Here is a 15,111-nt window from a genome sequence, read left to right as displayed (position 1 = left end):
GAAAAGAATGTACAAGATCACATTGATTTTTAAAATATTGGTTACACGATGAAATATTTGGATAAATGGTTAAATATATGATTAAAATGAACTTCACCGGTTTTACTTTTTAAAGTGGCTACCAAAAGACGTTTAACTTATATAAGTGACTCACATTGTTTCTAGCCTCTATACTGCTGTCCCAGAGCCTAGTCCACTTTAGGGTGAAATAACCAACGTTAAGAGAGACATTATGAATGGGTGAGTTAAGAGTTATAGTCTTTGCCTTCTATGAGGAAAATGGATACAGCACTGCCCTAAAAGTTAGGAGATCTGAGTTCTGGTCTTGGATTTTCTGGAATCACCGTGTAGCCTCGACAAGCACTACCCGACTCTGGGCATCAATTTGCCCATCCATCAGGCAGTTGCTCTCTTGAGATCTGGAAGTGTATGAGAATAAGTGGCTAAGTGGCAGAGAAAAGTGGGGAAGCCTGGTGCAATAGCATTTCTGTTAGGTTCCAGGCTAACGCTACAGCTTCGGCCAAGAGTAGGAGGCAGTGCGCATAACAGACCAGACATCCAGAACCCAGCACTGGGACAGCCAGCTTCCTAGGGCCGACGTCACTGGAGCGCGACGGCATCGTCGGTCGGCTCCCCGCTCGAGACGGGGCAGCGGCTCAGAAGGTCCCTTCCGTGAAGGCGAGTGCCGGGCAAACAATCCCCGAGTCTCTTTGAGGCTCAGATCTCACTAAATCCTCTCCACCATCCTCCCTCTCATTTCACCAGTACCCGGTACAAGAACTGGAAGGTAAGAGCCAAGCCCCGAGCTCCCTGAGCGGAACCTCAGCGCGACTGCGCAGAGCACGTGCGCATCCTCGCTGGACTCCCGGCGATTGGCTGTGACGCAACTTCCGGTGTGAGCGGCGAAAGCCGGGAGGGCGAGCGAGAGAGGGAGCAGGCAGCAGGGACAGGCAGCAGGCGGGCTGGCTGACCGACGGCACGAAGGGAGGGAGCAAGTGATCAGTGAGTGACCCAGCGAGGGAGGCCGCGTCCTGAAAGCAGCCGAGATTCTCCCTTCCTTCTGACACCCTCCCCGGAGCCCACAGCGCCTCCGGTCTCCAGCGGAGCGGACACGGCCCGGCCCGGCCATGGCCTCGTTGCTGAAGGTGGATCAGGAAGTGAAGCTCAAGGTAGCGGCACCGGCCCAGGCCTCCTTACCCCTCGCTTCGATCCCCGAGCTGTCTGACCGGTTTCCCATTCCCCGTGGCGTCTTTGTCTCCCTGGGGACACCAGCCCTGAGCTTCCGCTCGGCTCAGCCCAGCCCCCCACCCCTGGGGACGGCATCGGGGGAGAGGATAATATGGGGTGGCCTAATGTACCCTGTCTAATAGGGAAGACCTTCGCGGACACGTGGTGAACTTAGTGCTTTAGGCTAGTGACAGCCGAAAGCCCCCCAGCCCAGCAACGTCTCCGCTCCATACGCTGCTACTGCCCCTGCCCTTGGCGTCAGGGTTGCCTCGTATCCTAGGCCAGGTTTGGACGGGGGTTGACACGTTTGTGAGCTCACACCTCCCCCATCTACTTGTCTTTTGTCTGCTCGCAAAGTCAGACAGCTTCAGACTGGGAGGGAGGGAGGGAGGGAGGGAGGGAAGACAGGTGGGTGCTGCCCTCAAGCCCCGCTTCCCTCTCCTGAGATGGAGAAATGGATCCTCAAAAAAATAAAGTATTTGCAGTCTGGGGGCCTCTCAGCTTCTCATTACAATTATAAGGTGAGGTAAAGACATTTGGATTTGGGCTTACCCAGCCTGCCTATACTTATGTTGCCAGCTGCTGATTTGCTCTTACTGAATTGCTTTCCTTGTTAATTTTAGGTTGATTCTTTCAGGGAGCGGATCACAAGTGAGGTGAGTGAAATAAGTAGAAAAGTGAGTGTTGGTTAATAGTTGGGAGTTCCCCAGAGAAGAGATATCTATAGACAGGCCTTCCCACAGTTACTAATTCGGTTGTATTTTCCCTCATCTTCAGGCAGAAGACTTGGTGGCAAATTTTTTCCCAAAGAAGTTGTTAGAACTTGATAGTTTTTTGAAGGTGAGAGATGCTTTTCTTTTCCTCAGATTCCCCAACTTTCTTGGCCAAGGTCTTTCTGTCCAGTGGGACAGATGAGGTGTTGATTCTGTTTTGTGTACACTAACGCACTCTCATTTCTTGCCTTTTGAATGAAATACTTCTTTGTTCATCTTGAAAAGACTAATGTTTTGGGGGGTGGGCATCTCTTTCAGGAACCAATCCTAAACATCCATGACCTAACTCAGATCCACTCAGACATGAATCTCCCAGTCCCTGACCCCATTCTTCTCACCAACAGCCATGATGGACTGGATGGTGTAAGTGTCCTATATTTTTCTTTGTGTTCCGAAGCAATAGGGGTTCTCTGTTCTCTATTTCCTGGTCAGTTGAAACATATTGAGAGGAAACAGTGGGATTTTTATCTGGAAATGAGGATTCTTAAGACATTACGACTCCAGAGCACCTCCTTTAGGTCCTGATTTTCATTTGTAGCATGAGGTGAATGTGTTAATGCTACTCTGTTAGAGTGAGTTTGAAATAGGACAGATAGTTATAGTTTCCCGCAAGTGATCTGGTCTGTCCCCACGACTCTAGGCAAGACTTTCCTTGTCATGTAACTACAGTCCTAGCCTTTGTGTGTCTTTGGCACCTAGTCGTTACCAGTTATACGTCCACATTCTGTTATAACACTGATGACACTCTTGTTTTTTGTCTGTATCACTGTCTCACTGATAGAACTTGCAGTTCTGGAAAGCAGAAACTATCTTAATTATCTTTGTATCCCCAGCATCTAGCATTGTTCCCAGCACATAGCAGTTGCTGAATACGTTTGTTGATTGAATATTGTGTGTTTGTATGGAATTGGCACATTTGCACATATTCCCTTAATTATCCTAACTCTGCATTCAGTGGTTCATTTTTCCTGTTGTTTGTAGTATTCTCCCTCCCCTAATTGCTTATTTATTTATTTATATTTGGCCACAGCATGCTCCTTTCGTGGGATCTTATTTCCCCAACAGGGATCGAACCTGGGCCTCTGGCAGTGAAAGTGCCGAGTCCTAACCCCTAGACCACCAGGGAATTCCCCCTAATTGCTTCCTTTGTTTATACTTCTTGAAAGGTTGGTTTTCCCAGCAGAGTTTCAGTTGCATTTTGGCAAGAATCTTATCTTAAAGGCTGGTATGTGCTTAATAAATTGTGCATAACTTAAGACAACCTGTCTTAAGGAAGGGATTAAACTTGCTTGAAGGGTAACTTATAATAGGGATGTGGATGTCCGACAGGCTAATTCCCATCTCTTTGTGTCCTTAGCCCACTTACAAGAAGCGAAGATTGGATGAATGTGAAGAGGCCTTCCAGGGTAAGAGCTGCCTTTACCGTCTCCCACCCCAACCCTTCCTGGTAGATGCAGAGTGTGTTCTCCTGGCCAGGAAGCAGGATCTGATTTTATTTCCCAGAGTTCACATTCCCATGGCCTCTAAGCATTATTATTTAGCACTTCCAATTAACAGGGAGGGTTTGTCTTAGTGTGGACTGTCAAGGGAGACAGGTTGAAGAGGACTACACATCACAGATTTTTCACAGAAATGCCAGTTCCATGTTATTTTTTCCTCTTCGATAATAGTTGATATGTTAAGTCTATAGAGCCGGGGTCCTCAACCATACTGCTGGTCTATGGCCACACAGCAGGGGGCGAGCAATAGGCAGGCTAGCAAACCTTCTTCTGTATTTACAGCTGCTTTCCATTGCTTGCATTACCACCTGAGCTCTGCCTCCTGTCAGATCAGCAGAGGCATTAGAATCTCTCAAGAGTGCAAACCCTACTGTGAAAGAGGGATCTGGGTTGCATACTCCTTATGAGAATCATCCAGAAACCATGCTTCCTGAGCTCTCACAAATCCATGGGAAAAATAGAGCATATTTGAATTTCCTTATTCAGACTTTTGGAATACTCTAGACTTGTTGTTTAGTCTGTTAATCCATGTGTTCTCTTTTTTATTCTGTTGGGGGCGTCAGGTTGTGGATGGGGTTATGCCAGATAAAAGGCCAAGGTTGTGGCATCTCATGGGGCTGGGAAAGAGAGAGAGACCCGGAATGCTATGTCCTGCCCTTCCACACCAATAATTTAATCTTCCTCACATCCCTGCCAGGAACCAAGGTGTTTGTGATGCCCAATGGGATGCTAAAAAGCAACCAGCAGCTGGTGGACATTATTGAGAAAGTGAAGCCTGAGATCCGGCTGCTGATTGAGAAATGCAACACGGTGAGGCAGAGGCTAGTGACCTGTGGGCTGACCCCAGATAACCCGGCTTGAACTGTGCTCGATGATGGGGCTGGGGGTGTGGAGGTGATGTGGCAGCTGGCAGACTAAGTATCTTGGCTCCTGTGCTCTTGGCCTGTGGCCCCAACAGCAAAAATTGTGTACTTCATGGCTTTAGGGGAAAGGGCTGAGGTCCTCATACGTGTATTTTGATCCCCTCACCCTCCAGGTCAAAATGTGGGTACAACTCCTGATTCCTAGGATAGAAGACGGTAACAACTTTGGGGTGTCCATTCAGGTAAGGCACCTGCAGTAGACACTGGAGAGGAAGTGTGGGAGTATTCTCACTTCCTCTGTGTTTCTCTTTTCCTTTTCTTTTTGTTCTGCCTTGGGATGACATGAAAGTGACTTTTGACTCATTTGGTTTTTTCAGGAGGAGACAGTTGCAGAACTAAGAACTGTTGAGAGTGAAGCTGCATCTTATCTGGACCAGATTTCTAGGTAGGGCTGCTGGGGTGTGGCCCAGGAATTGGGGGCTGGTGAGGTGGTGAACACTGTCTGGGGTCTCCTGCAGCTTTCTCCTCTTCTCTCTCCTTTCAGATATTATATTACAAGAGCCAAATTGGTTTCTAAAATAGCTAAATATCCCCATGTGGTAAGTGAGGGTTTTTTGGGCTGAGGGTGGAAGTGATAGGACAGGGAGGAGTGACTATTCCTAGGAAGAGCTGTGTGGGTGACAGTCAGGCCTTCGGAACAAGACTTTTCTCTGCCCCCCATCAGGAAGACTATCGTCGCACCGTGACAGAGATTGACGAGAAAGAATATATCAGCCTTCGGCTCATCATATCAGAGCTAAGGAATCAATATGTAAGTTACCTCGGACCCTGCCCACAGTTGCTCTGGCTTCCCTTAGTTCTGGTGGCTATTTTCTTGCCACTCTCTGGGGGTTGAGTTGGGGGTTGGAGGTAAAATGAATGGAACAAATTCTGCCCATCAACTGAGTGTTGAAAGCCCCATGAGGTCATTGAAGGTGTCTAGGTGCTTCTCTCCCTTCTTTCTACCTGGATGGGAAAGGGCACAGTGTGGTCTTGGGGTGAAGATGTGGGTGTTAGCGTCAGGCATAGATTTAGAACTAATTCTACCTGTAATGTGGGGCCTTGGGCAAGTTTAACCTCAAACTGCAGTTTCTTCATCTAACACATTAAAGGACCTAGTGTAATTCCTGGTATGTTAAGTGCCTCATCAATGTTATTTATTAGACTCTTGGACCCTGGGATAGCCCCAGCTGTGTCCGGGGTATGAGAGAGGTAGAAGGGCAGCCACCCTGAATTCAGATTCTAGTGAGATTTGGATCATGTGAGTGATTGGGGGTGGGGGGTCTGTGGGAGTGTCTCATTTCCCTAGTGAGGCAAGGGTTGAATAGACACATGATTCCCTGATTCCTCTCCTCCCAGGTCACTCTACATGACATGATCCTGAAAAATATTGAGAAGATCAAACGGCCCCGGAGCAGCAATGCAGAGACGCTGTACTGAGGCTGGGGCCAGGGTCAGGGGACTCTGTGAGTCTGGCTCAAGACCGACATTGCCTTGGTTTGTTACATGACTATCGTGATGGGGAAACTGGCTGGAAATAGTAATCACACCTCTCTCTGTTTTTAGTTAGAGTCTAATGAAACTCTCATGTAGTTCTGTGACGTGTTTACCTCTTTTTTCAGGCCTCAGGAACTCTTCTATTTCCTTCTCTAATGCCCCCACGCCCCTCTGTCCTAATTTCTGGAGAACTCCAGGTTTGTGTGCGCAGGATCCTGGCACAAGAATACTTGTGTTTTCTCTCCCCAGCTCCCTCCTGTGTCTTGGGCTTTGTGTTCTCTTCCTTTTGATGATGAGTTGGTTAGAAGCTGAGGGAACTGGAAGGAAAGTGCTCGGTGTTTTATAGGAACTGGGGTGGGATGGAGGGGACCAACTCCTCTCTTCCGGAAGGAAGGTTAGTGTCCCTTGCCACTGTGGGATGTTGGATCCTCCCTGCCACTGTTGCCCTGGTGATGACTGAGGGTTTCCTGTCTACATACATTGTACCTTGAACCTGATCATGACAAGAAACACCTTAGACCTTCTTCTGCCAAGCCCCTAGCTCCTTCAGATGTTTTTATAACTAGGATTTTCACATACACGTATGGGTGTGATATATATACATACACGTGCAGCACACACACGCCTTGCTGCTGTACTTGATGCCCTGCCCTCCCCTCCCCCCGCCCTGCCCACCTGTGAACCCTGTCTCTCTTGCCTTTTCTCTCTCACACACACACACACACACACTCTGTTTAGAAGGGATGGGTGTCTTAGTCCTCTTTCACCAGGGCCCATTGTCTCCTGATATTGTAGCCTTTTGGTGCCTGAGGCTGTGAGTTGGAGGAGAGCTGAGAGACGAGAAGCAGAGGGAGTGGGGAAGGCCCCTTCCTCTGTGACTCGGGTCCCTTTGGGCGTTTTTGCAAAGGCTTGTCCTCTGACCCGTGGTTGCCTCTTCCCAGGCCAGTTGTAAGTTGGGGTAAGGGTGTCTGCAGCTGTGAGGCCAGATGCTTATGCTGCTACAAGGCTTTCCCTTTGGGGAAAATGTTTTCTTATTTGTAGTATTGTGCTTCCCGGGAAAGTGGTCACTGGTGTGTATATGTGTGTGCATGCACACGCATGCATGTACACAGTGTGTGTATGTGGAAATCTGCCGAGCAAGTCACAACCATAGAAGAGTTGCCTCTTATCTCTCAAATCTTCCAGAGATACCACTTGTTACAACTTTTGTGTTAACCCTCATCAACCCCTACGTTTTTATTCTGCCACTCCTGGAGAGTCTGTTGGTGGCTCTCTTTCTTTCTCTCATTGTCTGTTGCTGACTTTTATCCTTGCCCCTTCCCCGCCTCATCTCTGTCTTCCAACCTCCAATCATATTCCATCTGAGCGCATCATTTTGGTCTCCCGTTATGCTATAGAGGAGGAGTTCGGATGCTGTCTTCCCATGAGTAGTATTCAGTAACAAACCAATTGCATTTTAGTTGGGCAGTGCCCCTACCCACCCTCCAGACCCCTTCCAGCTAAAACCCTTCCCTCCTCCCATCCTGTGTTTCTCAGTTTCCCTTTTTGTTTGTTGGATTGTTCCAGTACACCTCCTCCTTCCCCTACTGTCCTTGGATCGTAATGTAAAATTCTTTTACCATGTCAAGAAATTATTAAAAATACAGGTACTTTGACCTCTTTCTAAAGCTGCAGACGCTGATGCGATGCTCTGGTGGCTTGGGACATACTCACACTTAGGTGTGTGCACATTGGGATACCCACCTCCATATATACCTCCAGTCACTCTGTTGGGTGTCTACTCCAATTGAGCTGCCTCTTTTCTCTGAAATAATGAAAAGACTGAGGCTTCTGCCTACCAAGAGGCAAGAGTGTGTCCTTCATTTGTGTGCAGTCTGAATTAAATGCAAGTTGAAAGAAAGTGAAAGTCAGTCATGTCCTGCGAGGCTCCTCTGTCCATGAAATTCTCCAGGCAAGAATACTGGGTGGGTAGCCATTCCCTTCTTCAAGGGATCTTCCTGACGCAGGGATCAGACCCCAGTCCCCTGCATTGCAGGCAGATTGTGTCCCGTCTGAGCCACCAGATAACTCTTCTCAAACCTAACTTGCCTTCTACACTGACAAGATCCCAGCTCCTTCCTTCCTTCTCCAGTAATACCCTGAACTGTCAGTAGAGGGTGCTGCAGTTCCATGTGTGGGGAATCACCTGGCTCGAGACATACCCCACCCCATCGTTTTCTTTATACAATACTTCTCTCTGAATAATGTCTTAAGTTTCTTGAGGATATGCCAGGGACTCCTGGTTTTGGCTTTCAAATGACTTGGAGGGCTGTCTGGGATCTTAGCTCCCTCTGAAATAAAAGTTTCCTTAACTTCCACCTTGCAGAGTAGTGTACTGATATCCATTGATCTGGGATCCATCGTCTTTACAAAAAAAAGACTTAAGGTCTTGAATGGTGGAGGAACATCTCTTCTGTTCTATTTCAGAGATCAGTACCTGTAGCTGACCATTTTTGAATGCCTGCCCCGTGTCAAGCTCTGTGAAGCACTTTATCTGCATGATCACATTTATTCTCCATGAATCTCTAGGGTAGTTTTATCCCTTCTTTATAGATCAGGACACTGAGTCTCATGATAAGTAAGTCCCCTGTGGTCACACCGCTTCGGGACCTGCGATTGGTATACAAGTTGACTGCTGTGGCCAGGTCTTCACCACTCGTTTCTCAACCGACTAGGTGGAAGAGGCCTGAGACTACAGATCAAGGGCTTGGCCTTAGGCGTCTGGCAGAACACAGTGCTTACTCCTGAACTGGGCAGTGGATCCTGGAAATAACTGGGGGTAGTGCCTGCCAGAAGGTAGGAAAGTGGCCAGAGTGGTTGCATGTAGCTCATAGGACTTGATCGGGCATCTAAGATTTGCATTCTTCCTCAGACCCGTTCTGGGCAGAAGGTAGAGTTTAGTGTGTATACAAATGCCCTCTAATCTGCTCTAAATGATGGCACTTGGGAGTGGGTACTGACCGTGCTGCTGGGAGGAGTTCAGGGATGGGCCAGGGCGATGCACGTGGAAGTTGTACCTTGAGCCAAACCACAGAACAGAAAATTGGAGCAGAATTATATAAATCAAGGTCAGAAATTTCCCGTCCAACCCACAGGGTGGAGTTTTCGCTATTCCTATCCATCCTCCTGAATATAAACCCTGATTTGATGTCAGTAACTGGAAGGAGCAGCTGGTGGGACTCTCCTTTCAGCTCTCAGCATTCACCATGAATCTCAAGGTAGTCCTCGTGTTCCTGGCACTGTCTCTCATCACCATCTTTGCCCTGGCCTATGTCTTGCTGACCAGCCGTGGTGGCTCCAGCATGCCTCCCCGCTGCCCCTCTGTATCCCCCCATGCCCAGCCCTGGACACACCCTGACCACAGCCAGCTGTTTGCAGACCTGAGCCGAGAAGAGCTGATGGCTGTGATGAGCTTCCTGACCCAGAAGCTGGGGCCAGACCTGGTGGATGCAGCCCAGGCCCGACCCTCAGACAACTGCATCTTCTCGGTAGAGCTGCAGCTGCCCCCCAAGGCTGCAGCCCTGGCCCACCTGGACAGGGGGAGCCCCCCACCTGCCCGGGAGGCACTGGCCATCGTCTTCTTTGGCAAACAACCCCAGCCCAATGTGACTGAGCTGGTGGTGGGGCCGCTGCCCCAGCCCTCCTACATGCGGGATGTGACCGTGGAGCGTCATGGGGGCCCCCTGCCGTATCACCGACGCCCTGTGCTGGCAACCGAATCTGCCCAGATGTGGATGCATCTGAAAGAGGTGGAGTTCCCCAAGGCCCCAGTCTTCCTGGCTTCTGTCTTCAACTACAATGGCTCCACTTTGGCGGCTCTGCATGCCACCCCTCGTGGCTTGCGCTCAGGGGACCGTGCTACCTGGATAGCCCTCTACCATAACATCTCAGGTGTCGGGATTTTTCTTCACCCCGTGGGGCTCGAGCTACTGCTGGACCATAGGGCTCTGGACCCTGGCTACTGGGCTGTCCAGCAGGTTTTCTACCTCGGCCACTACTATGCAGACTTGGGTCAGTTGGAATGGGAGTTTAAGGCTGGCCGGCTGGACGTGGTTAGAGTTCCTCTACCCCTGCCAGATGGGGCCTCATCCCTCCGCTCCCGGGTCTCCCCAGGTCCTCTCCCCCCTCTTGAGTTCTCACCTCAGGGCTCCCGGTACAGTGTCCAAGGGCACCTGGTGGAGTCTTTCCTCTGGACATTTACCTTTGGCCATGGGGCATTCAGTGGCATGAGAATTTTTGATGTTCGGTTCAAGGGTGAGCGAGTGGCCTATGAAGTCAGTGTCCAGGAGTGTGTGTCTATCTATGGTGCCGATTCGCCCAAGACCATGATGACCAGATACCTTGATAGCAGCTATGGTCTTGGCCGTCACAGCCGGGGCTTGGTGCGGGGAGTAGACTGCCCCTATCAGTCTACCATGGTGGACACCCACGTATTGGTGGGTCAAGGGGCAGTCCAGCTGCTCCCGGGGGCTGTGTGTGTATTTGAGGAGGCCCAGGGACTCCCCCTCCGAAGGCACCACAATCAGCTTCAGAGTCATTTCTATGGTGGTTTGGCTGGCTCGGCCCTCGTAGTCAGGTCTGTGTCCTCTGTAGGCAACTATGACTACATTTGGGACTTTGTATTGCACCCAAATGGGGCACTCGAAGGGCGGGTCCATGCCACGGGCTACATCAACACAGCTTTCCTGAGCGGGGGAGAGGAGAGCCTCCTCTTTGGGAACCGCGTTGGGGAGCGAGTGCTGGGGGCGGTGCACACACATGCCTTCCACTTCAAGCTGGACCTGGATGTGGCAGGTGAGTGCCCCGGGGGATGAGGACGGAGAGTTGGGGTGGGCCAGAGGGAAGGGAGACCCCCACATCAAGCCCAAAGAGGTAAGAGGGTGGCATTCCAGTACCACAGTTGCTTGTGGCAACAGCAGGGACTGATGTGAGTATTTTGACTACAGTCAGCCTAGATGCTGGGTCTACTGGAGGTTTAGCAGAAGATAGGATTCCACTGCCTGGCCCCTCTGACCTGCAATTTTAAAACAAAACATAATGGCCGTGCTGGGCTAGCCAGCTGCCTTAGCCTGTCTGTGGGTAGGGAACTGGCCTTGTCACACTGGATGCAGCTGGAGTTGGGGCTCTGAGTTCTTCGTTATTCTGAGAGTGTGGAGGTGGGGAAAGCAAGGGGATGAGCAGAGGTAGGAAGCAGCGTCTAAAGAGGTTTATAGAGTGGAGGTAGTGCTGGGGCCTGAGAGAGGGAGGCGCTGGCTGGGGGCTGCTCCCACAGGATTTCAGACGACTGGGGAGACAGCATAGGGGCCCAGGTGCCTCCTGGGGAGGCCCAGCTCATTCCTGCCAGCACGCGTCATCACAATAGGCTCTCCAGTGACATGGCAGGCCTGCAACAGGCTTGATGCAAATGTAGAGGGATTTCTCAAGTAGGGCTCTAAACACCAAGGGGACTTTCTCCTCTTGACAGTTTTTTGTCCAGTTCAGAAAATAATTAACCAAATCAGACTGTTTGCCCAGAGAGAAAATTTGGAATCCGCCAGACCCTGTCTATTTTACAGTTACAGAGATCGCGGAGGGTGGGGGGAGATGGGTCAGAAAGTGGCTGCCCGTATAATGTACTGTAACTCGGCATATTTCTTGTGAAACATTTACATATCCTCTTGAGTATAAAGACAGCACATGTGCTTCTGTGTGTGTGTGGTGTGGAGGTGGAGTGGAGGAGAGCTAAGAAAAGAGCACGATGGAAATGCTAGTATTAACTACATTATTCTTTGACAAATTCGGTATATGACTATTTTCTGACTTGAAGTTTTCTCTCCAGCACTTTGATGTTAAAGACCCTTGTCTTAGGACGTAAAATCAAGTAACACTTACTGGATCCTTAGAGCATGCAGCGCAGGCTCGTGCTGTGGGCCAGAGGCTGTGTCAGGCGCCTGCACACAGCTCCCTTGTGCCAGCACTTTCATGGAAGTCAGACTGGAAGGAACTGACAGTCTGAACCTGCAGAAAGAGTATACCCTTTTAGGGATCACCTCAGACAATTTAAAGATACAAATGTATTTATTTGTGAAAAAGACAAAGTGGTCCCTGCCAAATTGAGAAGAGAAGAAAAACAAAGTTTCAGAGTCAGGAGGAGTATGCAGGGCGCCAGAAGAGGGGATCAGGTTTTTCCAGCCAGCTTCTCCAAGACAAAAATCCCTTTCATAGTTAAGAGAATGTTGTTAGCCACCTGTGTGTGCTTTTCCATTTATGGAGCTCAGCCATAGAGCAACTTTTTTTATGCCTAGTGTAGAGATTCACAAGGTGAACCAAATTTGCTTCACTACAGAGAGGCAAATAATTGGTCCAAGGTCTATTGGGTAGACCAGGGCCCAGAACTTTCTGCAGTGATAGAAATACATGCCTGCCTTGTCCAATCTGTTAACCACCAACCATAGGTAGCTGTTGAGCACTTGGAAGGTAGCTAGTGTGACCGAGGAATGGAGGTTTTAAATTGAAAGCTGCTTGTAACCGGTGGTAGCTGTTGGACAGGGCAGGTTCAAGGAAGATCAGCTAGCCCTCAAGTCCAGACCTGGCTCCCAGTGCAGAGTGCTGTCTGCTGGGCTCTGCAGCCCTTTTTCAGGCCAGTGCAGTGGGCATCACGGGGATGACAAGGGACCTGTCTCACCTGGTGTGGAACTCCTCTCCCTCCCCTCACCCTGGCAGGGCTGAAAAACTGGGTGGTAGCTGAAGACGTGGTGTTTAAACCTGTGGCAGCCCCTTGGAGTCCGGAGCACCAACTGCAGCGCCCACAGCTGACTCGGCAGGTCCTGGGAAGGGAGGACCTGACGGCTTTTTTATTGGGGAGCCCCCTTCCCCGCTACCTTTACTTGGCTAGCAACCAGACTAATGCCTGGGGTCATCAGCGCGGGTACCGAATCCAGATCCACAGCCCTCTTGGCATACACATGCCGCTGGACAGCACCATGGAGAGGGCCCTCAGCTGGGGGAGGTGAGGAGGGCCCCGGGGAACTGGGTGGTAGGGAAGGGCTGGTCCCCTTCCCATCCCAGCTCTTAAGACACCCCAGCTCACTAACCTCAGTGGACCCTTCACCCCCGGATCTCTCAGATCCAAGCAGATAATGGGACGGGAATCAGTCTCACACAGAACCTGATCCAAAGGCTATCTGGGCTGTGCAGGCCCTTGATGTTTCCTGACACTGCCCTCCCTACAACATTCCTGGTCAGATACCAGCTTGTGGTGACCCGGAGGAAGGAGGAGGAGTCCCGGAGCAGCAGCATCTATTACCAGAATGACATCTGGACAGCCACTGCGGCCTTTGCTGACTTCATCAACAATGAGACCCTCTTAGGAGAGGTTGGTAGCCCTAGGGGCAGAGGACCAGGGCTGCCCTGAGCCGAGTGTCATGGCTGTAGGGTGGAGGGAATGGTAGGTTTCCAGCTGTTAGATTAGGGGCCAGCGAGTCCCCTGATGACCAACATGGCTCTTCCCTCCTAGGGTGAGGTTAGTTCTTGGACCAAACTACAGCTGCTAACATGGATGAGAAGCCTGTTATTTGGGCCTGGGGCCGCAGACTGGGGATTGTGGCTGAGGGGAGGTTCTCTGGGTCTCGCCTCCAAAATCTCCAGCTCCTCCTCTTCCTGCAGGACCTGGTGGCTTGGGTTACAGCCAGCTTCCTGCACATCCCCCACGCTGAGGATGTCCCCAACACAGTGACTCTGGGGAACAGAGTTGGCTTCTTGCTCCGCCCCTATAACTTCTTTGATGCGGACCCCTCCATCTTCTCCCCTGGCAGTGTCTACTTTGAGAAAGGCCAGGATGCTGGGCTCTGCAGTGTGAATCACGTGGCCTGCATTCCCCACCTGGCAGCCTGTGTCCCGGACCTGCCGCCTTTCTCTTACCAAGACTTGTAGCCCTGAGTGTATGGAGGAACATGGGCAGGGCAGGGTGGTGGTGGTGCTAAGACCTGTACCTTCCTTCCTATTTCCACTTCCTGCTCTCCTGACACTCGACCCTTGGGAAGTAGCCTCCTACCACATAAACCCCCATATACCCTGTTGGTAAATTCCTGTTGCTAGTTCATTGTCTTAAAAATGATGAATTTATACAAATGATGCCGTTATTAAAATATTCAGGCAAAAAAATCACAAATCCTACCACTCAGAAATAGCTGGTATTCACATTTGGTGAATGTTATACCAGACATTTCTTTATGTATGTGCATTGAAATGGAAAAATAGAATTTTTTAAAAAACCTCATGGTGTGTGTAATTTATAATAAAGAGTATTATGAAATTTTTACTTGAATTTCTTCGGTTTGACTTTTGAAGTATCTAGAATCCCCCAGAGAATATTAGGGATTCTGGCCAGGGAAATTAGCCAGGGAGGAGAGGGGGCAAGGGGGACAGACCTGGCCAAGAAATGCTGCTTGGGAAACTGAAGGGGGGGTGGGGTGGGGGGTGTTCTTGGAAGGAGGACAATAGTTCCAGTTGCAGGAAAGGAAACATCTGGCCCTGGGAAAGTGGGGGCTGGGGAAAGAAGAGGGGTTGAGGGGGACAAGGGGCTGCCCCCCTCTGGCATTTCTATGCATTTCTGTGCTCATTCTGGTTAGCAGCATTGTTTTGAAATTTCTACCACCCCTTCCCCATACACCAGATCTCCCTTGACCCAGAGAGCAGAATCTGAATTGGGAGTCTGGAAGACAAAGCCATGTAAGGTCTGTGGAAATCGCTGCTGCCCTGCCTTAGCCCCGCCCCCGCTGCCCCAGCCGCCCCACCCCGCCCCCAGCCTTCCCATGCTCTTCCCACCTTCTGTTTCCTTTGCATCGGAATACTGAAAACCTCAGCCAGAGTCCAGGAACCCTCAATACAGGGGCCAAAAGAGACCCTCTTCTGCTGGCCTGAGAACGCAAGTTTCCAGTTTGCTTCAATCCTCTGTCTCTGTAATCACGGGACCATGAACCAGAAGACCACCCTTGTGCTCCTCGCTCTGGCTGTCATCACCATCTTTGCCTTGGTGTGTGTCTTACTAGCTGGCAGGGGAGGAGATGGGGGTGAAGCCAGCCAACCTCACTATTGCCCCTCCGGAACCCCCAGTGTCCAGCCTTGGACACATCCTGACCAGAGCCAGCTGTTTGCAGACCTGAGCCGAGAAGAGCTGATGGCTGTGATGAGCTT

General features: G+C 50.4%; 3 protein-coding genes across 3 annotated transcripts; all 3 read left to right on the top strand.

Moving 5' to 3' along the window:
* The first annotated feature begins 607 nt into the window (after nt 1–607).
* On the top strand, nt 608–7,559 carry PSME3 (proteasome activator subunit 3). Its single transcript, XM_040245342.1, has 11 exons — nt 608–1,169; nt 1,851–1,883; nt 2,005–2,067; nt 2,259–2,363; nt 3,358–3,406; nt 4,197–4,309; nt 4,536–4,604; nt 4,740–4,807; nt 4,907–4,961; nt 5,087–5,173; nt 5,761–7,559. Exons 1-11 carry the CDS (start codon nt 1,128–1,130, stop codon nt 5,839–5,841), a joined length of 765 nt encoding a protein of 254 aa, XP_040101276.1. The 5' UTR covers nt 608–1,127; the 3' UTR covers nt 5,842–7,559.
* Nucleotides 7,560–9,003: 1,444 nt separating this feature from the next.
* On the top strand, nt 9,004–14,230 carry AOC2 (amine oxidase copper containing 2). Its single transcript, XM_040245293.1, has 3 exons — nt 9,004–12,925; nt 13,162–13,291; nt 13,582–14,230. Exon 1 carries the CDS (start codon nt 9,144–9,146, stop codon nt 10,749–10,751), a length of 1,608 nt encoding a protein of 535 aa, XP_040101227.1. The 5' UTR covers nt 9,004–9,143; the 3' UTR covers nt 10,752–12,925; nt 13,162–13,291; nt 13,582–14,230.
* On the top strand, nt 13,331–14,236 carry LOC120867136 (retina-specific copper amine oxidase-like). Its single transcript, XM_040245362.1, has one exon. The coding sequence runs from the start codon at nt 13,471–13,473 to the stop codon at nt 13,846–13,848; it is 378 nt and encodes a 125-aa protein (XP_040101296.1). The 5' UTR covers nt 13,331–13,470; the 3' UTR covers nt 13,849–14,236.
* The last annotated feature ends 875 nt before the right edge of the window (nt 14,237–15,111 follow it).

This window comes from Oryx dammah, unplaced genomic scaffold, assembly GCF_014754425.2.
Source record: "Oryx dammah isolate SB20612 unplaced genomic scaffold, SCBI_Odam_1.1 HiC_scaffold_8, whole genome shotgun sequence".
In the NCBI taxonomy this organism is placed as follows: Eukaryota; Metazoa; Chordata; class Mammalia; order Artiodactyla; family Bovidae; genus Oryx; species Oryx dammah.
This window is presented reverse-complemented; position numbering and strand designations above follow the sequence as displayed.